Here is a 21,730-nt window from a genome sequence, read left to right on the forward strand (position 1 = left end):
TATAGTTTTATTTCTAGAAATACTAGAGTTTTTTAAAATGGTAATCCATAACTGTATGACAAACTGACAAAAAGCAAGACTGCCCTGGATTAAGCTATAAGCTGCAGACAAACCCTTCACTAATGAAATACATCAGATAGATGAATAATTTGACTTTGAAAAGGAGCTAACTTAGCAGATTCATACCACAGCATCAGACTCTAACCATTTTTCTCCTAATATGCTTGCATGGCAAGTAGTGGGGGTCCTTTATACAGCCATAAATAGCTCAGACACTGTGTAAGCATTTCATGTGGAAACACAATTCTTGCAAACTCAAAACTACAGGACCCAAGCTGTACAAGAGAACAGGGGATCTCAACCAAGCATTGCCTCCAGAACTAGTACAGATAGGTGGAGACTTCATTTCTGCCAGCAGATCAGCTGCTAGTCAGTACACACTCAGTACTTTAAAGAGTCTTGGGGTACAAAAAGTGCCAACCAAAAGCTGCTACCTTACGTTGTGATAGACAGTCACACTATCTTTTGCCTTCCTGAAAGAAATTTCAAATGATAATTTTTGAATAAGGAAAACATTAAGATTTTACTTGTTTCCCTAATCATCACTCAGATAAAAATCTTATGTTATAGACTTTATTTCATAAGGCAAAATGCAGCTTACATTGTTGAGGTTGCAATTTGTTGGACTGCTGGTGTGTCATTTCATTCTCACAGAAACTATAGCAAAGAGATCTAAGAAGAGGTTATACACTTCTGAAATCTGTTGCTGCCAACTGCTGACTGCTTCAAAGGTCTTTGTTAGCTGTATGAATTTATTTTCTATAAAATTACAGTGATTTTCCATCATTTGAACGTTGTTGTGTTACTAGTGAAGAAATACCCAGTATAAAGGACTGTACAATATGTAAACTACTACTTCAGTTTTGCAATTATTTAAAGCCAGGGTCATAATTTAGTAGATTTTCAGTCTTGTAATTAGTTATTGTAAATGCTAGACACAAAGGACCTAAATTAAAGAACTCCATGAGATAATTCTTTGATCTCAATATGGGGTCAAACAAAACTTCCTAACTGTACATACACACACAAGTACTTACCCTTCCCCATTTTCAGTAAGTTAATGTTACACCTCCATTGAAGAGTATTAATGAAATTTTGTCCTATCATATGATTTTTGTACCTGGATTACTTCAGAATAATTTTTACTTCTGCCTTCCATTCTAACTTATTTGTGGCATTTTTATAAATAGTTTAATCACAGTCAAATTAATATATTTTTTTTTTTACTGTCATACTGGTACATGTTGTGTAATGCATTTAATTTCATTCATGTGGCCACCAATGTACTTTCTAGGTATGTCTTTCACAAGTACTTGTCAAAAGGTCAGTGGAACCTTATTTTAGCATTAAAACAAAACCAGTGAAAGGACGTTAACAGTGCTGCTTTCTCAGCAGTGCCAAACTCTCTCAACTGCTGGTGTCTTCCAGAGAAGCTGTAAGTGCTGTCCACTTCTGAAAAGCAACCCCTAAGGTAATGATAGGTGGTAAGATTAACTGGAAGAACAAGATCTAAGTGTATAATGAAACAATACAAGCTGCTGTGCTGTCCTTAACTCACCCTGCTGCATCAGGAAATTTCAGGTATTGCAAAACAGTCCCAGATGCTGCATATTACAAATTTTAATCGGTATTGAGATTAATCCTCCTTCTCCCTGTTTTAAACCCCCTGCCTCAAACACAACTCAGGCCTCTTGCTAAGAACGACTTAAAAAGACTCCCACCAGTGTCAGCCAACATTATGCCTTATATGGCCAGACAAAGTACTATGGGAAAGACTTAAGGTACTTTTTCCTCTCCAGAGACTCAACTGGCCCTCAGAGTACTGGCAGTCCTAGCATCGGGATAGCAAACTAGAAGTGAAACTAGATTCCCTGTAAAGGATCATCATTGATCACTGGGCCAGTCAATACAAGCATAATTTTTCTAACAGTATCACTATGCTGCTTCCTATCCCATCCCAAATGGCACAAACGTAGCAATTTAAAAATAGTTGCTACAGGATTAATTTAGGATTTTTCCATAAGAAACAGAACGGTTCTCTCCTGCATCTTAAAATGCTGAACTTTCAGTGGGTTCAAAAGAAATCTAATCCTGAGGGATGATATTTAAATTACTCTTCTGTTATACACATATATGGGCTTAGCACTGACTGTCAATAAAATGATCTTTTTCAAAACCATCCTCTAAGTGAACACAAGCCAATGGATTTAGTGCAAAAATTTGATTACATGTATGAACGTGTATGTGGGTTCCCACATCTGCGTGTTGTCAAGAGCTTGTGCACAGCATTGTGCACATGACCCTCTGTCCTGCTCTGCGGTATACTTCCTGACATCCCACAGAAAGACCAAGGTGTTTTAGGGACAGATCAGGATGAATGGTCTTGGGAAGGAGATAAGAAGCTATTTAGGTGGGGAGAAAGACCAAAATGCTCAGTTTCCAGCTCTGGAGATTTTGCCAAACAGGTAATAACACCAGCATGGATCCCCAGTATTTAGTTCCCTGCTTGGCTGCAGTCCCTGAGTGATCATGGGTTCCTGGTCTCTGTGCATTAGCTTCTGATCTATAGAGAAGTACTGCTACTTTATTGCCAAGGGCTGTTGTATTGTTAAATGCATTAAAAATAGAGATGAACTAAGAATATATCTTTTTACAAGTTTTCCCCCTCCAGCATCCAAAATCACGTTGTTTCACAATAATCTCATTTTTTCATGTAATGAAAAAGCTTTTAAGGTCCCATGGTTGCAAACGCACCAAAAGCAGAAGACAAGTAAAGCGAAGATGTCATCAAACGCTCTCCAAAAAAGTCCCAAAGCAATAAACCTTCTATATTTTCAGAAGAGCAATTTAGCTTATGAAGCACTCATCCTTGTTGTGGCCTATCAGCAGTGATTTGGAAAGGTGGATCCAGACTTATAAGTTCTTTTCTTTGTTTTGGTTGAACCACAAAACTGCCTAAACTAAAATTAGAAGCCCATACATTCATATATAGAGTTTATTACATCTGTAGCTCTGACCCTGTATGGAATAGGCACAGAAAAGCACATTTTCTTCTACGGATAGAAACAAACCACATGTTACATCACAGGCATTATGTAGATATCTGACGTGAAACTGTGATTTAACAGGAACTGTCAGGCCATCTCCTAACAGTCTCTGTCAGAATAAAAAAATCAAAAAAGGTGTTCACACTCATATGTAAAAATCTGTAGAAGCACAGAGCACTGCTAGTCATGAAGGGGGCAGACAGGCAAAAAGAAACTTTCTTCTGAATTAACCCAGAACAACTAAGTAAGTATAGATTTCTTTTCAGAATAAAAAGAGAGATATACAAAGGAATATTTAACACATTTTGAAGTTGGCAATATCTAAAATATTTTGAGATAAACATGGAAGATTTTATAGGATTCACAGTATTTACCTCTGCAATCTCTATCCTTCTTGCAAGTTCATCAAGCGAAGAAAAGCTGTCATCTAGTGATAAAGCTTCCAGTGAGTTGTAAGATCCTCGTTCAGGTGAAATATCTGGAACAGTGTCAAAGTCCTCTTGGTTTGCTAAGTCTGCAAATGATTCTTCGGTGTCTATTATGTTACCATTTAAAAATCTGAGAAATAAATCTTCTTGTTCTTCATTATTTACCTTTTCCTCCTGTCCTGCTGTTCTCTGTATTTCCTTGTGTACTTGTGACTGGGCAGTACTCTCATGCTCAGACACTTTATTACACCCAGAGCATACCTCCGATGCAGTTCTGTCCCGCAAGGATTTCTCATCATCATCATCAGGCTGCTTTAAATCACTATTTCCAAGTTGGCCACTAGCAATTTCTGAAGAGCCAGCAGCATGTTTTGATCTGAGCAGATTTCTATCAGCTTGCACATCTTTATCAGTAGGAACCAAATCAGTAGGCATATAATCAGCATCTGTTAAAACCAAAGCATCTACCATTGGCTCAAAAGGGAGTTTCACTCCAGGCTCCCCAGCTGTGCCTTCTATTTTTTCCGCATCCTTAGAGAGCTGTCTTTCTTTCAGCTGCAAACTGTTATCTTTACCGGCATCCCCAGATGACAAACAGTCCGAAGAAGGCCTGCCCACTGTCCCTGTGGACTGGGTGTGTGGCAACGTTGATTCAGCACTGCAGTGCTGCTCCTCCATGTGGTCCTTTCCTGCAGCTACCCAAAGGCTTGCTGCCTCTGTCTGTCTCTCAGTTTTGTTTTCACCTGGAGAACTAGTGCTCAGCTGTTTATCTTCTTTCTTTGGTCCAGTGCCAGCACAAGTTTCAGTACCTAAGTGTAACAGGAAAAACAGTTCCAGTGTTTTTAAATGATTCAAAGCATCAGCCCAGGAGGGAAAGAGTATACTGTGATTTGATTACGTTGTAACCTAATGCTTTAAAATGCACTCCCGTAAAGGGCAGGTGTTTCATGCTCCAGTCAGAATAGAAGTTTTGTTAGTGGTCTGAAAAGCTGACTCCTGACTCAGCAAAGTATTTGCACACATTCTTGCAGGCAAAGCATATATTTCAGTGCCCCCCTGAAAAGAGTTACTCCCATACTTCAAGCACAATATGTAAGTATCTTTCTGAACAGCCACATTTCTTCCAGAGCATATTTTATGTAAGTGCATCTCATGGGGGCCTGGAGGTCAGACTAATGCACTTATTTACAGAAAACTGTATTCTGATGCTAGTGTTATCACACAGGGAGATATCTGCATTTCCTTTAAAGAAGCTGAAATCGTACTAATTTAATAAACTGTAAATTTAATTCTTTTAAGTGGGTAACTAGCTCCTTTGGTTAATGCTAAATTAAATATCCAATTACAATATTTTACATAACAGACTGCTTAAAAAGATGTTGCCTTTTGGATACGTAAGTTAGTTTTTACATATTAAAAAATGCAATTGGATGCAGCTTATTTCTGTATTCACATTTACAATACAAATGAAAACTGATTTTTCGTATCTGAAACTTCAGAGAAACAAGGACCTGCTATCGGCATGATCTGCTGATGAAGGAGTAGGTGGTTAGCCCATGCTGTCAATAAAATTATTAGACGTTAGCCATTATGAGAAACTCACAGCCAAATCTCCCCTTTTAGGCTTATGAAGAGACAAAGGGTGTGTTTAGAATTAGGATAGCAAAGCAACCTAGCTATGACAGAAACTGTCTTTTATTCCATACTTCAATAAAAACTACGTTAAGACTATGTTATAATAGGACTACTGTTATGGTAATAGTAATAACCTCAAACAACAAATTAATACCTTTGGAAAACACTCATTTGCATTTTTTGGTCATAGCAAAAAGCAGAAAGATCTTACGAATAGATCAACAAAGAGATCAAACAATGCCATTATTAACTGTGTAAGTTTTCACAAGAATGACTAAAGATCTCTACGCCAATCTTGTCCTTTCTCACCTGTTAAAACCTCACTTAAAATCTGTGAAATTTCCTGAACTTGTCACATGAAACAGGGTCACATACATTAGTCTTTAAAGAAATGTTTGCGTTAATTCACTGCTGAAGAGTTTTATTAAATTCTAAACTGTCCCCATTTTAAAGGGTAATGGAATATAAGGTAGCATAAAGACAGGCTTGGAAACAGAAAAAGAGACTATCCAACCATCTCAAAATGCAGAAAAAAAAAATCAGAACATTAACAGATAGAAGGATAGAAACAGAAACGCGAACCTAACTTTATTAAACACTGAAAGAAGAAGAGGGTATGAGACAGGGACTTTTTGAAAATTAGATACAGATGAGTAGATAGCTCAAGGGATTTGTAACAGGACACTGAGCCCTTCGCATATAGGTCATGAGTTCAAACACAGCCTGGATTATTGGTACAAGATTTTATTACCATCTGTCAAGTTTTCCTAGTGGATACATCCACATTAAAACAGGCACCTTTCCTGGCAGCCCCAACTGCAACAAAGATTTAATGGAATTGGAAATTAAATCAAATTCTTTACCATAAGAGGTGGCCCTTGAGCTCAGGGATCTGTTCCTAAGAAAGTAATAAATGATCCTAGCATTGTTATCTAACTACAGATGCACAGGAACCAAGATGTAATGGTCATTGTTACGCTCCACATCAAATTTTCAGCAGCTTTCAATGTTTTCTTTACACCTACTTCAAAACACGTGCTTTAAACAACCCATGCCCACTCTAGACTCAAGGCAAGCTAAGACAAATACTTTAACGCTTCATTAGAAAAGATGCTTTTTCCTACTAAGTTAAACGAAGATGTACCCACCAACGCAGCAGTGATTTTTATCTGTCAGAGATATACAACAAAGTGGCTACTGACAATTTTCTAGCAATAAAAGCACTTAGGGTAATTTAAGAAATGGTTTTTTTTTCCAAAGCACAATTACTTTAAAATTGTCACTTGCTTTGTTCACCACAGAAACTTGTAGCCACCACTTTTTTTATCCTGTTAATCCAAGACAGCCTAGCAGAGAAAGTACTGACCTATGGCATTCTACCAGCGGAGAATTCACACTTCTCCACCTTTGACCCTTGTCCCATTTAAAAATAAATCCTATATGACCTAAAAGAAAACAGGGTATAAGCAGTTTCTCCCCACCTTGGAAACAGGTCTATATGTACATACCACAAACTTATGCTAAACATTTTATTAAATTCCTCATTTCATTAGAAAAGGTTCATGAAACACATGAATTTGATTATCTTTAGTTAACACTAACATTATTAAGGCTCTCAGTCAGAAGCTGAATACATTAATGGATAAGGGATGTATCAAATCTCATCTTTTAATATATACACATAGCTTTAAGGATCCAGTTCTCTCTGCTGGTAGACTCAAAGAAAAAATCTGCCAGAAAGGAAAATGTAACAGAACAGGCTATTCACAACTGTTGCTCAGAAAGGCAGAAAACTGATTCAGTGACTCTCCCAGAAATCCTGACTAGCCAACTTCTTATAAAGCTGTTTCTTGGTCACTGTATCCCCAGGAGAGAGGAATCATGAATTCTTCAGGTCAGCTGCCTACAGAGGATAAACATACGTTCCCAAATGCCTGCAATAAGTCAATGGAGTAATTTTTACTTTAGGTTAGTAAGGAAGTGTGATTTTACTCCAAAGATGCCACCACAGCACAGTGCAACAATCTCTACAATGTAATATATATCTCTCTACATACTAGTTAATACTTCTTGTTATTGATAACTGCTAGATAAAGTCTTATTTTGGGCATATGAATTCACATGAAGGACAGTCTTCAAACCACTGGAGAACTTCCTTTTCTTGTCGTACTGTCAGTCAGACTTCTACTACCAGCAGCTAAGTGAGTTAAGTAGTTACCCCTGAAGACTGGCAGATAATTTTCTAAGAGAAGAAGGTTACACATTTACTTCTCATTTTTCATGTTGTAGAAAAAAAAGCCCACCCAAAAAGCAGAAAACAAGCATTCTAAGTTTTCAGTGAGAAGACCCATGCATTTAGGCTAATGCTGACCAGGTTAGTTTGAATATCAGGAACTGTACAATTATTATAGTATAGAATTTTGCTGGGGTTTAGGCAAAATCAAGACCCAGCCCCAAATGGCCATATTGCTTCTAGTCCCGAGCTGGATCACTCAGCCAGCCTGAATACTCTTTGCAGAGCACTGAATGCAAATTCAGAGTTATGGAATGTCTTTGTCTGGTTTCTGTATTAGTTCATATTGATGCCTTCCCTACCCAAAACATTCTAACTGCAACAAAATCATTCAGCCCCGTGCTGCTGACGCATTGACTTGGTGAGGGGCAGCAGTAGCTAACAGACCATGCACTGCCTTAACAGATCAAGAGACCCGTCAGGGTACTTTCTCAAGAACATGCTAATTTGTGAAAAGCATCTTTCACAAATTTTAAGCATTTAAAATTGAGTTAGACTTGAAATATCCATAGCTTTGTGTTGAAAAAGTATTTAGCACTGCTGGAAGATTCTCAGCAGAACCATTTTCTATTGGATGGCATAGCTTTATTAATTGACAAAAATTTCACACGAACCCAATAATATTGAGGACATTTTGACAAGAATTACATTAAGACCCCCCCCAAACAATCCATTTACACCATTAGTTACTTCCACATTAAGTTTAATATGTCTAGATGTTGTACTACAGTATTTTAACATTGACAGAAAATGCTCCTTAGTTCAGAAGTTTCAAATGTTCAGAAATTCTACTCTCCAAAAGGCTTTTGTTCCCACTTGGAATAAAAACAATGGAAAAATTTTAAGTGCCTAATTTTTTTCCATGGGAATGTCCAGCCATCCAAAAATAAAAAGCACTGGGTTCTTTTGTTCTGCTTTCTGAGCTGCAGAACATGTTTGTTTCACTGTTTTGTGTTTAGTTAGGTTACAAGAAGAGACAGAGAACAGGTGGTATAGGGGTCATGGTAAATGAGGATGATGATGAAGAGGATCCATACATGTAGAGAACTGTGACTCTGTATCCTCGTTAATTCCTGATTCTCCTGAACACCCTGGCTGATACACTCTTCATAGAATCATAGAATGTCCCAAGTTGGAAGGGACCCACAAGGACCATCAAGTCCAACTCCTGCCCCTGCACAGGACAACCCCAAATTCACACCATGTATCTGAGAGCGTTGTCCAACTGCTTCTTGAATATTGTCAGGCTTGGTGCTGTTATGCCTCCCTGGGGAGCCCGTTCCAGTGCTCCACCACCCTCTGGGTGAAGAACCCTTTCCTAATATCCAACCTAACCCTCCCCTGGCACATCTTCCTGCCATTCTCTCACATCCTATCATTGGTCACCAGAGAAGAGATCAGTGCCTGCCCCTCCTCTTCCCCCTGTGAGGAAGCCGTAGACTGCGATGAGGTCTCCCCTCAGTCTCTTCTTCTCCAGGCTGAATAAACCAAGTGACTTTAACCACTCCTCATACAGTTTCCCCTCTAAACCTTTCACCAGCTTCATGGCCCTCCTCTGGACACTCTCTAGTAGCTTTATATCCTTAATGTCCTGTGGCGCCCAATACTGCACACAGCGCTCAAGGTGAGGCCACACCAGCGCAGAGCAGAGCAGGACAATCCCCTCCCTCGCCCGGCTGCGATGCAGGGCTTGGTGCACCCCTGGTGCATGGTTGGCCCTCTTGGCTGCCAGGGCACCCTGTTGGCTCACGTTCAGCTTGCTGTTGACCAGAATCCCCAGGTCCCTCTACAGCAGAGCTGCTCTCCAGCCTCTTATTCCCCAGTGTGTATGTACAGCCAGGGTTGCTGCGCCCCAGGTGCAAAATCCAGCATGTGCCCTTGTTAAACTTCATACGGTTGGTGATTGCCCAGCTCTCCAGATCCCTCTGCAGGGCCTCTCTGCCCTCGAGTGTCAACAGCTCCTCTCAATCTTGTGACATCAGTAAACTTAATTAGTTTTCCTTCAAGGCCTGCATCCAAGTAATTTATGAAGACATTAAAGAGTACCTGCCCCCAGATGGATACCTGCAGAACCCCACTAGTGACTTCCTGCCAGCCTGATGTAACCCCATTACTATGACCCTTTGAGCCCGACCCATCAGCCCGTTGCTCACCCACTGCATTACATGTTTATCCAGCTGTGTGCTGTGCATTTTGTCCAGGAGGATACTGTGGGAGACAGTGTCAAAAGCTTTACCGAAATCCAAAAAGATCAATCAGCTGGCTTCCCTTGGTCAGCTGGGTGAGTGACCTTGTCATAGAAGGAAATTAAGTTTATTAGGGAAGACTTTCCCCTCGTGAACCCATGCTGGTTGGGACCAATGACTGCATTGTCTTTCAGGTGTTTCTCAATAACTCCCAGAATAATCTTCTCCATAATTTTACCAGGCACAGAAGTGAGACTGATGGGCCTGTCCTTACTGGGGTCATCCCTGTTGCCCTTCTTGAAGACTGGGATGTTTGCCAGCTTCCAGTCAACTGGGGCCTCTCCAGATTCCAAAGAGCATTGAAAAATCATAGAGAGAGGTCTCACTATGAGATCAGCCAGCTCTTTAAGTACCCTCAGATGAATCTCATCAGGCCCCATTGACTTACAGGAATCCAGCCAGAGCAGCAAGTCCCGCACAAGCCTGATTAGGAATTTATTATTCCCACAGTAATGTTTCTCTAGCCCAGGGCTCTGGGTGTCCCAGCGTCCCTCACTGGTGTTGAACACTGAGGCGAAGAAAGCATTGAACATCTCTGCTTTGTCTGTGTCCCTGTTTGTGAGGTGACCATGCTCATCAAGTAACAGGCCAATGTTATTTCTGTGGCCTGCCTTTTGCCATTAACATGTTTTTAAAAAGACCTTTTTATTGTCCCTCACAGTACTGGCCAGCTTTGGCCGCACAAATTTCCTCCCTACAGTGGCGAACAGCAACTCTGTAGCCCTCTCATGTTGCCTGACTTGCTTTCACTGGCCATATACTTTCTTTTTTTGCCTTATTTCTAGCAGATTCCTACTTAGCCAAGCCGACCTTCTGTGTCGCCTGCTTGACTTCCTACATTTTGGAACCGCCTGCTCCTGTGCTCTCAGGAGATGGTACTTAAAAAGCAACCAGCACTGGTGGACCCTGGCACCTTCAAAGGGTTTTCCCCAGGGGACATTACAAATCAGTGTCCTGAGCAACCTGGAATCTGCCCTCCTCATATCCAGAGTTGAGGTCTTGCTGGCAGTTTTCCTCCTGTTACCATAGATTTTAAACTTGACTGCTTCAAGGTCACTGTGTCCAAGGTAGCCAGCAGTCTCCAGTTCATCCACAAGACCCTCTGTTAATAAGCAACAAATCGAGGAAAGCACCTTTCCTGGTCTGTTTCCTTAGTACCTGTACCAGGTATCTTCTGGACCTGTTTGCACCAGCTGTGTGTATTCCCAGTTGACATGTGGCAAGTTGAAGTCCCCCATAAGGACAAGGGCCGATGACTTAGAGGCACCCCTTAGTTCCATAAAGAGTAACTCTGTCATCATCCTGGCTGGGTGATCTATAGTAGACTCCCACGACAACATCTGGTTTATTTGTCTCTTAATCCTTACCCAGAGGCTCTCAGCTGTGCCATCGCCAACTGCAAGCTCTGTGCATTCCAGCTCCTCTGCTATATTCAATGCCACTCCGCCACCCGCCTGCTGTGCCTATCTCTCCTGAAGAGCCTGTAACCATCCATCGTGGCACACCAGCCACAGGACTCGTCCCACCAGGTTTCACTTACACCAATGATGTCATATCTCTGGGACTGGGCCAAGGCTTCTAGCTCCTCTTGCTTGTTCCTCATGCTGCATGCATTTGTGTAGAAACACTTCAAGTGCGGTTCATTGTGCCCACTGCCAACCACATGGAGCAGTCTGAAGAATCTCACTAGCATGCAGCTCCTCAAACTTTGGCATGCCATCCTGCTGCTCATCACGGACTAGCCTAGTGTTGTCCCTTTCCCCCTTCCAATCTAGTTTAAAGCTCTATCAATCAGCCCTGCTAGCTCCTGAACAAAAACCCTTTTCCCCTTTTGAGAAAGGGACATCCCATTGGATGTCAGTAGACCTGGTGATGAATAGACCATCCCATGATCAAAAAACCCAAAGTTCCACCAATGACACCATCCTCAGAGCCACGTGTTGATCAGGTGGGTTTGCCTGTTCCATTCAGTATTCTTCCCTGCTACTGAAAGGATTGAAGAAAATACTACCTGAGCACCTGATCCTTCAACTAACCACTCCAAGGCTCTGAAATCCCTTTTGATAGCCTTTGGACTTCTCTTTGCTACCTCTTCTCTACTGATATGAAGAGTAGTGGGTAATAGTCTGAGGACCTTACCAGACTAGGCATTCCTCTAGTGACATCTCTTACCCTGTTCCCAGGGAGGCAGCAGACTCCAGTCAGCATATCGGACCCTCCGTTCCCCTCAGAAGTGAGTCACCTATGACAACTACCCTTCTTTTTTTCCTAACATGAATGGTGGTGATGCAGGGGGTAAGTTGCCTGGACAACCCTGCTGTCCCAGAAGGACTTTCATCCACATTGTCTGCCCATCCAATTGCAGGGCCGCACACCTGTTGTGTATGGGCACCTGGGAAGATGAGGCAGGCTGAGGGTAGATTTGCCTGCCGCCCCAAGCAGTAACCTGCTTCCATTCTCCCCGTCTCCTGGGTCTCCTCCTGCCTGGTGGTGAGGATGGGTAGGGGATCCTTTGTCTCTTGTGCCATCTGTCTCAGGGATGGTAAAGTACTATTCTACCAGTCAATCTCCTTCTCTGACTCCCTGATAGTCATCAGCCTGGACATCTCCTCCTGAAACGCTGTCACCAGGCTGAGCAGCTCCTTTACTTGGGCACATCTCCCACAAGTGAGTTCACTGCTGCCATCAGATATTGACCTGAAACTCAGGCATGCCCTGCAGCCCAGGACCTGGACGGCTGCATGTTCCCTTGAAAGTTCTGTTTGAATGGCTGCATCAGTTCTTGCAGCTGGAGGGGCCACGAGGGATGCTGGGGGCACAGCTTTTTGCCAGGTGGGTACTATGGCTCTGGCTGTTCTCAGCTCCTTCCAAGTGGATTGCAGCCTCCGTTTGAAGTGGCAGGGCCTTCCCTGCACGGCCTGCCTGTGCCAACACACTTGTAGGATAGTTTAGGTTTAAAGAGGCCTCCTGAGGTCACTTAGACCAACAGAATCACAGAATGGTAGGGGTTGGAAGGGACCTCTGAAGATCATCTCAACCAGCCCCACTGCTTGAGCAGGCACACCCAGAGCAGGGGGCACAGGAACATGTCCAGGCACGTTTTGAATGTCTCCAGGGAAGGAGACTCCACAACCTCCCTGGGCAGCCTGTGCCACTGCTCTGTCACCCTCACGGGAAAGAAGTTTTTTCTCATATTGAGGTGAAACTTCATGTGTTCCAACTTGTGCCCACTGCCCCTTGGCCTGTCATTGGGCACTAATGAAAAGAGCCTGGTCCCATCATCCTGACGCCTTCCCTTTAGATATTTATAGGTATTTATGAAATCCCCCCATAGTCTTCTCTTCTCCAGGCTAAACAAACCCAAGTCTCTCAGCCTTTCCTCACAAGGGAGATGCTCCAGTCCCCTGATCATCTTTGTAGCTCTCCGATGGACTTGCTCAAGCAGTTCCACATCCTTCTTAAACTGGGGCACCCAGAACTGGACACAGTACTCCAAATGTGGTCTCACCAGGGCAGAGTAGAGGGGGAGGATAACCTCTCTCTATCTGCTGGCCACACTCCTTTTAATGCATCCCCGGATATTGTTGGCCTTTTTGGCCACAAGGGCACATTGCTGGCTCAGGGTCACCTTGCTGTCCACCAGCACTCCCAGATCCTTTTCAACAGAGCTGCTTTCCAGTAGGTCAGCCCCCGGCCTGTACTGGTGCATGGGGTTGTTCCTCCCCAGAGGCAGGACCTTGCACTTGCTCTTGTTGAATTTCATAAGGTTCCCCTGGGCCCAGCTCTCCAGCCTGTCCAGCTCTCGCTGGATGCCAGCACAGCCTTCTGGTGTACCAGCCACCCCTCCCAGCTTGGTATCACCAGCGAACTTGCTGAGGTTACGCTCTATCCCATCATCCAGGTCACTGATGAATATGTTGAACAGGACTGGACCCAGCACAGACCCCTGGGGAACACCACTAGTGACAGGCCTCCATCCAGACTCTGCCCCGTTGATCACGACCCTCTGAGCTCTGTTGTTGAGCCAGGTCTCTGGCCACCTCACTGTCCACTCATCCAACCCACACTTCCTTAGCTTGCCTGTGAGGATGCTATGGCAGACAGTGTCGAATGCCTTACTGAAGTCAAGATAGACAACTTCCACTGCTCTCCCTTTGTCGACCCAGCCAGTCACGCCATCATAGAAGGCTTTCAGGCTGCTCAAGCATGATCTTCCCTTGGTGAATCCATGTTGACTACTTCTGATAACCTTCTTTTCCTCTAAAACCCTCATCTTGTGAGAAATTCTTGCTGGTTTTGAGGAGAGGTACTCAGTTTAGGCCAATTTTGGCAACTGGAACTTGGGGGAAAAAAAGAACAAAAACAAACAAACAAAAAAAACCCCACCACCAAACTTTTTGCTCAAAGAGAGGAGAAATAAAGCACAGCCTAGTAGCCTACCAATGCACTTTCCCCCCTCTGTTTCCATTTTAACAATTCATTAATTTGCAAATGTTTCACAAGAACCCAATGATTCTAACAAATCACTCAAACAGAGTGACCACAGCCCCAAGGCGGGAGGAGGAAACTGAAGAAGACATAAGTGTGTTCAAAAAAAATTAACTGAAGTATGTTTTTCTCTTCAAGACCCGCCTCACCAAGGATCCTGGTTTCCTGTGCTGTTACAGAAAAATGTGTCTCAAAATCAGTATATCACATGTAATTTAAAATAATTATTAATACCATTAACTATACTGAATTGCCACAACTCAAATATTTGTCATCAGATTGTTTATCTTATATTTTATACATACAAATTATGTAACTTATCTCTAGTTTTACACAGTTTTGTAGCTTATGTAGGCTGCTATAAATGCATGCACATGTAAAATACATTATTCTGATGGAGGCTAGAATTACTTGAATTACAATTCTGGATATCAATGACTAATTAAAATTGCACAGTACGGCCATTGTGCAGTTGTGAAAAAATTTAAATTTGCACAAAGAGATGAATATGTGGGAATCCAACAAATGCTGTAGCTTCAAGTGAAATAGCTTCATAGTATTTACAAGAATATGTCATTACAATATAATATTTAAAACAAACATGTTTTCATGTTTGTTTTATGTCATAACACACATACCTGATTTAAAAGCAGCAGCGCCTCTTTCCTTTAAATTTTTTGATTCCATTAACTGAAGCAAACAACCACTTTCCCATTTCTTTTCTGCAGCTACTAGCTGTAAAAGATTATAATATTTCCTGTAATTTTTGAAATTAAACAGGAACACACTGACTTTTTGAGACATCCAAACTTCAGTTTCCATACTAAACTGGAAAGATTCTATCTAATAATATTTAAAATATATTTATTAGCAATCTTTGACAAAGCAGAATTCAATTAAACAGCTGCTTACCTTATTTTTGGATGCCTGTGGCCTGCAGCAATAAAGAAAAAAAATTAAACAATTTAGTAGCAACATTCTTTGAAACAAATGTCATTGAAATCTTATAAGCCTTTGCTCTGCTCTAATATTAGCACAGAACTTTTCTTACATTGAAACAGTGTCAACATACTAGCATACTTTCAAGCACAGATCTGCACTGTACGTGAATATCATCAGAAGATCAATTAGCCCAAACATTGCTCCACCTAATTGAGAAAGCAGTCAAAAGAAAATTTACTGCAATGTATCACGTGATCTAAATTCCTGTAAAACTTTACGCTCAGAAGGAACTCTACCAACTTTAAAAATCATGTAAGGACTCAGTATCTACTAGTATGAAAAATACTGATTACTATAACAGAGACTGAGGAATGGAAAAACCCCCACAAAACATATTTCACTCTCCACAGACAGTTTACGCTGGGACATGTTTTCTGGGCACTGCAAGATGCAGCAGCTCCCATTGATTCCACTGGGATTCACAGGTGAGTCAGCACAGCAAACAGTCAGCGTGGACTTCGCAAACTGCGCAGAGATTAATGCACAATGTGTTTTATTGTGCACAGTCTGTCTCACAGCCTTTCCTACAGCTATGTAGAGAAAATGTTGAGCATTTTGTTTAAAGCTACTGAAAAAAAAACGTAGGAGAGACAAGAGGGAAAAGTACTTATGTTCATACTCTCTAACAAAAACTTTTAAAAGTTGCATTGACTTTTAAATTTTACCACTAAAACGTCAAAATTATTTTTAAAGAACAAGCATCACCAGTATGTAGCTGAAGACCTTGACTATCAGAAAAAGTTACATTACTTTCAGTTACAAAAGCAAAATGCTCACATTTTCTGAGACCTGCACATTATTCATTAAAAACTAAAGTATAATTTTAATTACAAAACAAATTGAGATTAAAGCTTAGGAAAAAAATATATGAAACAATAAAAGCAAACAGGCTTTTGTCTAGAGAGTCTGGAAGAGTCAATATTAAATACAGAGAACTAACCATGGCAAATGAATACAAGCCTTAGTTTTTATCAAACTACAGGGTTTCTCAGAACCGGGAATGATGTTACATAACTGAAATTTTGTATTTTGAAGTGAGGCTGCATGGAAGAATTAGGAGAAAGCAAGGTTATTCTCAACAAGATGACAACCAAGGTGACAATAGGGAGGTGCTGCTAGCTGCAGCATATAAATTGCAATAGACTTGCGTCTTAATCTTTCTGTGCGCTTGCAAGGAAATGTAGGCTGAGGAACCCTGCAGGCACTCTGAGTGCAACCTCTTGGTAGCAGTAGCCTGTGGGTGTAAACAGGCAGCTATGGTGCTAAAGCTGCCTCCTCCTCCTACGGAAATGCAGGAGGGCGCTTTCCAGGGGCTCCCTCCCAAACGCATTCAGACTCTAAATAAACAATCCCTGCCTGGGTTCTGGCAGTCAGCCTGAGTGTTTTTTAACTTCTGTATGGTCACCCAGAAGAAAAACAGCTGGAAGCCAAATTATAGTCTCTAGGAACAACAGGAACATTCTGGCTTTTGTTATGTCCAGACCGACTAAGCCAATACAAAAGTATTGGTACAAATGTTAGTACTGGAAAAGTAATAGTCTTTTCTTATACTTACTGTTGATGTGAAGAGCAAACTCTAGTAAGCTTTTCCAGCTCTTCACCACTCAGTTCTTTAGCTGAATTCCTCAGTGTTGTAACTGGACTAGGAACTGCTGTTTTCCATTTTCTTTCTAAATTAAATGAAAATATTTTTTACCCGAAGTATTATAGAAGTAATATTTACTTAATATAAAACATACATGAAATTAATTAATGGAGAAATATTGACAACTCTTCCATGTATGCTCTACAATCTTGTTTCAGACTACGCAAAAAGGCATTGTATTTTTTCAGAACACACTTTATTCTCATCACATCAGATTCACCAACCCTCAACCAAAAATAAGTTCAAAACAACTTGGATCAATCAAAGTCTCAATTAATAGACTAAAGAGTGACAAAACTATTTGCACCTTTTTCATTAAATGTGTGAGAAGAAATCTAAAGCAGGAATACTCTTCTCATAACAAGCTCAGAGAAATCCTGATACAAATGCTGCTTTTGCTATGTAGTATTTTTAAGCTAGCAAAATGTATACTCTATTATTAGAAATGCAAAAAAAAGTAATTCTTTCTTCTACTGTATTAGTTTAGCCTGCACTCACCCCACTGCTCCTGTATGGAAGAAAGATTTGCAAGCAGCTGCTCATGATACAGTCGTTCAAGCTGAATGAACTTCATTGCCTTCTCATCTGAATGTAAGGTTAAAGAAAAATGCACACGTATATGGACATTTTACTATTTATTTATATCTGGCACCATATTTGAAATGGCAATCATTATGTACCTGAAATTTGACATGATTGAATCAAAACGAATAATGGCTAGCATCCCAATTTCTGTGCAAGGAAAAACTAATAGCAGACATGAAAACAGCAAGTAAGAATTAAAGTGAGAAAAGTTCCAAAACCAAACATCCTGTTCCTTGCAGCGGTTACCTCTTCCCACACATCTTAAGTCCAACAAAAGTTTTCCTAGAAAAGAAATGAGCAAAATGTTATTATGCTGACAACTCTTATCAGAAAATGAATTCTCTGCGAAATGAAAAGCCAAACAATTATACAAATACCAGCATGTATCTCTCACGAAATAAATTATATGCCAATAACCGTAACTAACTGAAAATATGGCTCCTTTCTACTGACCAGCTGGAGACAGTATTTAAAAAATTTCCCCAACTCAAAACTTTAAAAAAAATACCTCCTCCTTTTCAACCATTGTATACAACACTGTTTGACACCTGAGTTCACCTTTTGTCTTCTTTCTGAAGATTCTGCTTACTGTTCTTCTATAAGACAAGTCTTTCCCTTCCCTTAGGGTTATCAATATATCCACAAAGGTACACTGATAGTTACATATCTTGTAACAGTCGGGATAAGTCTAGTTCCATCAAGCCCAAGATGTTAGCTGTTCTGTTTAAAGTCATGTTTTGCCGGCTATTTGAAATTTAATTCTACAGTACAACGAGGATAAAAGTACAGTGAATGAGGTTCTTCGAAACATAGAAATATTTTCCATTATTCATGCTAATTAAAATATTGGTGTAATTATTACAGAAACACAACCAGTACTTGTTATTCTTGTTAGCCTCATGCAACATATACATAAACATGGCTTATGATCAACAATATTAATGGAAAGAATATTCCCTGCCTTCAAGAAATCTGTTATTAGAAACAGAATTAGAGATCAAAGAGATAGCCTTAAGGATCACAGCAACAAACCCTGAATTATTGTTAATATGAAGTTCTACACCGGATGAATTAAAATGCCTGCCATGGATAATTAATACAGTGCAACATGATCAAGTAAGTCCTTTATTAACCTCAGGAAACTGATGGTTGCAAGTACAGAGGAGATATCCTTCATAAATATGTATTATATAGTGGTGTTGAATTCCACACATCAGGTGTATGTTACATTAAAAATATTTCCTTTGATCAGCTTTAAATACAGTGCCTTTCGATTAAAGCAACCTCTATGAAAGAGGAACTGTCTTTCTATCATACTGTTGAATGCATTCTAAATTTACTGTATTTCTCCCTGCAGAGCCATAATTTACTACAGATTTTTTCCATGCCTTTAATATGTGTTGCGTACTCCGGATTTTCTGATGGATGCTTTTGAATTAGGATGACCAAGACAGTCATCTACAGTCTTCTAAGACAGTGATGGGTATTTTATTTTATATATTTCTTTTATAATATTGCAACAGTTATTCCTCTGGTTGTGTACTACAGGCTAACATAATTGGGCTACGTTTCAGCGATACATTTCCAGGTTTCTTATGCTTTGTTATTTAATGATTATAATTGCCTATTTGCTGTATTTTATTTCTAACAAATTACATAATAAAGAAATAATCTGTACGCACAGGTTCTGTAATTTATGATGCATCATAGTGAATCACATATACCTATACCTTAAGGGTTTACCACTCTTGCTTCTCCTTTTTAGAGTCTGATCATTTTCCCTTAAAAGTAAACAGAGGAAAACCCAGTCCACCTTTTCTAAAAATGTAATTTCACTTTAAGGTTTAATATGATTACTCTCTCCCACAGTTACTGAAATATATCAGAGTAATTAGCAGCACTTCAGCTATTGTAACTTTTTGACCAAACTTACTTGTATTATCTAGGAACAAATCAAAATAAACTGGACCATTGAACTAGCTGTTCCCAGGAGCAATTACCTGTATTTTCCTATGACAGTTTCTCAAACTAACTTGATACAATTTTGACTAATTAGCATTTGCCAAACAACATGTTGCCATTGTTTGCAGGTTGCTGATCTCCCTTAGCTCAGTGTGTTTGGTATTTTTATTCTAACCTAGACACTTGTAGTACATATTCTAATCAACTGTTGAGTTAACTTTGTTCTTAGCATAACAGTGCCCTGTTTGATGTAACAGGATCCATACCGTATCTAGATTGGACATATTCCCAGTTACTAATACTTTGAACAGAACTTATTCTATAAAAAGAGAAGTTCTTTGAAAATATTTTCTTACTTCCTTGTTTGTGCACAACTGCTAATGATTGTATAAGTAAGCTTTTGGAAGGGGATTTATTACTTAACTCATACTCTGGCTCACTGATTAAGGACTTACACAATATGTTAGCATTCACTCACGGGTAAATTACGGCTGTTCACTTCGTTCTAACCCTGACCCACAACGTGTGAGTCAATGGTAAGGCATTTGTCTTTTATGTGTTGTCATGCCAGATTATTTTAATATCACGTAACAATTTCTATAAGTAAAAGGATACATTCCTCCTCTTGAAAATAGGTCTCAGCTATCTGCAAAAGTAATAAAAAAAAATCAGGATTCTATAATTTTCACGAGAGTGGTAAGGATATACTATGAACATTTTATCATAGCTTTAAACATGTGTTTTGCAGGATCATATTTATTTTGGTAAAATATGAACGTTCACTCTATATACATGTATTTTTATTCTCAGAAAGATGTTTAAAAAGAATATCAAACAACAAAGAAATATTAAGTCCTCTCACACAAATGGATTTGCCCAAATGTTAGTTGGCTTTACCTTGTTACAACAAAAAATTATTTCAGAAACTTTTTAAATGATCATATTAGAAAGTTTACTATTACGAGTTGAAGAGTTGGAATTCTGTTACTGACCATTGTTTTCTTATGTTTGACCAAATTAAGGTTATTGCTGAGCTCTCCTGAGCATGACAGTGCAATCTGATAAAATGGAGAAGTAGAGATTTCCTGACTGATGTCAGAAGAACAATATTTGGATGGATAAAAGACACTATCACCCATCACAGCATCAGAGATATACCAACGACTTTCCTGTTTATATTCTATTTACAATAAATAATTAAAACAGATATTTAAAATACATAGATTTTGAAATATTTACAGTACAAATATTTAAAATTCATGAGATAAACATAAAAGGACTCAAGTTCTTAACTTTTTCTGTATTACTCCTAGTCCACCCGCAGAAGCCAGACGACACCATTACAGTAGCCTTCTCCACTTCCTTTCCTGAAGCTGCTCTGCTGTGTTAAAGAGATTTAAAGAAACCTCTGCCTCACGTGTGTTCACTAAGCCTAACATTTTAATATCTGAAGCTCTTCAACAATAGAGCAAGTCATGGAGTTAAGCCAGATGCCAGTTCTTTGATTTGCACTGTAGTTGTTATGACATGGAACAAATCTGCGGCTTTTCCTCCTTAGGCGGACATTTCTATCACAGAACAATTAAATCGGATTCATAACAAGACAGCTCTGCCAAAGATAACCATTGAAAAAAACCCCTAAAAATCACAACAGTTCTTCAAGACTTGCTCTCTTAGACGGATGTTGAGTTAATACAGGTATGTCGAAACAAAGAAATACCAGGGAGTTGATACAAGAAATAAGCAAACTTTCCCTGTTACAATTAGAGTTCAAAGTGCTAAGGAGGTTTAATACACAGAACAAAAGTCACTCCAAAGCAATTACTGAGGACAAGGAAAATCAAACATAAGACAGACTACATATAAAATACTTGAACACCTAAGTCCATCTCCAGCACTTCTAGCTTAACAAAATGTGTAAGCCGACATTAAATGCTGCTCTAACAGCTGCTATCTATCTTAGCCAATGGTTTAGAATTGAACGAGGGATCTCTATGCCTAAGCATTCAAGATGTCTAGCTGCAACATCTTAAAAAACAACTTCACCTTGGTTGGGTAATTTTATAACGCCTATCTTTAACAGATCACTGCAAAAAGGAAAAGTAAATGCACGCTCACCAAGGGTTTATAAACTGAGAAACTGTACATAAACCAAGAACATGGGCATGAAAACATAATTTTCTCTTATGTTCTGTTATACCAAGTTATTGGTATATCAAAGCCATATATTTTAATTGCAGACTACTGAAACATATTTACTACCCTCTTCCTAGTAATGATTTTACTTTCAACCAGCTATTTCAAAGCCAAAATTACAAGCATGGAAGTGGCAGAACTTC

General features: G+C 39.9%; 1 protein-coding gene across 4 annotated transcripts in view; it reads right to left on the reverse strand.

The window, feature by feature from the left end:
* CNST (consortin, connexin sorting protein) overlaps positions 1–21,730 on the reverse strand; it is a 62,092-nt gene that overhangs the window by 10,202 nt on the left and 30,160 nt on the right. For all 4 annotated transcript variants that reach the window (XM_075089354.1, XM_075089353.1, XM_075089352.1 and 1 more), the window contains 6 exons: positions 20,007–20,037; positions 17,343–17,429; positions 16,755–16,869; positions 15,110–15,131; positions 14,836–14,932; positions 3,482–4,344 (listed from right to left, as the gene is read on the reverse strand). In XM_075089354.1, coding sequence (XP_074945455.1) covers positions 3,482–4,344; positions 14,836–14,932; positions 15,110–15,131; positions 16,755–16,869; positions 17,343–17,429; positions 20,007–20,037 — 1,215 coding nt within the window. The remainder of the gene's footprint in view (positions 1–3,481; positions 4,345–14,835; positions 14,933–15,109; positions 15,132–16,754; positions 16,870–17,342; positions 17,430–20,006; positions 20,038–21,730) is intronic.

This window comes from Phalacrocorax aristotelis, chromosome 3 (assembly GCF_949628215.1).
Source record: "Phalacrocorax aristotelis chromosome 3, bGulAri2.1, whole genome shotgun sequence".
In the NCBI taxonomy this organism is placed as follows: Eukaryota; Metazoa; Chordata; class Aves; order Suliformes; family Phalacrocoracidae; genus Phalacrocorax; species Phalacrocorax aristotelis.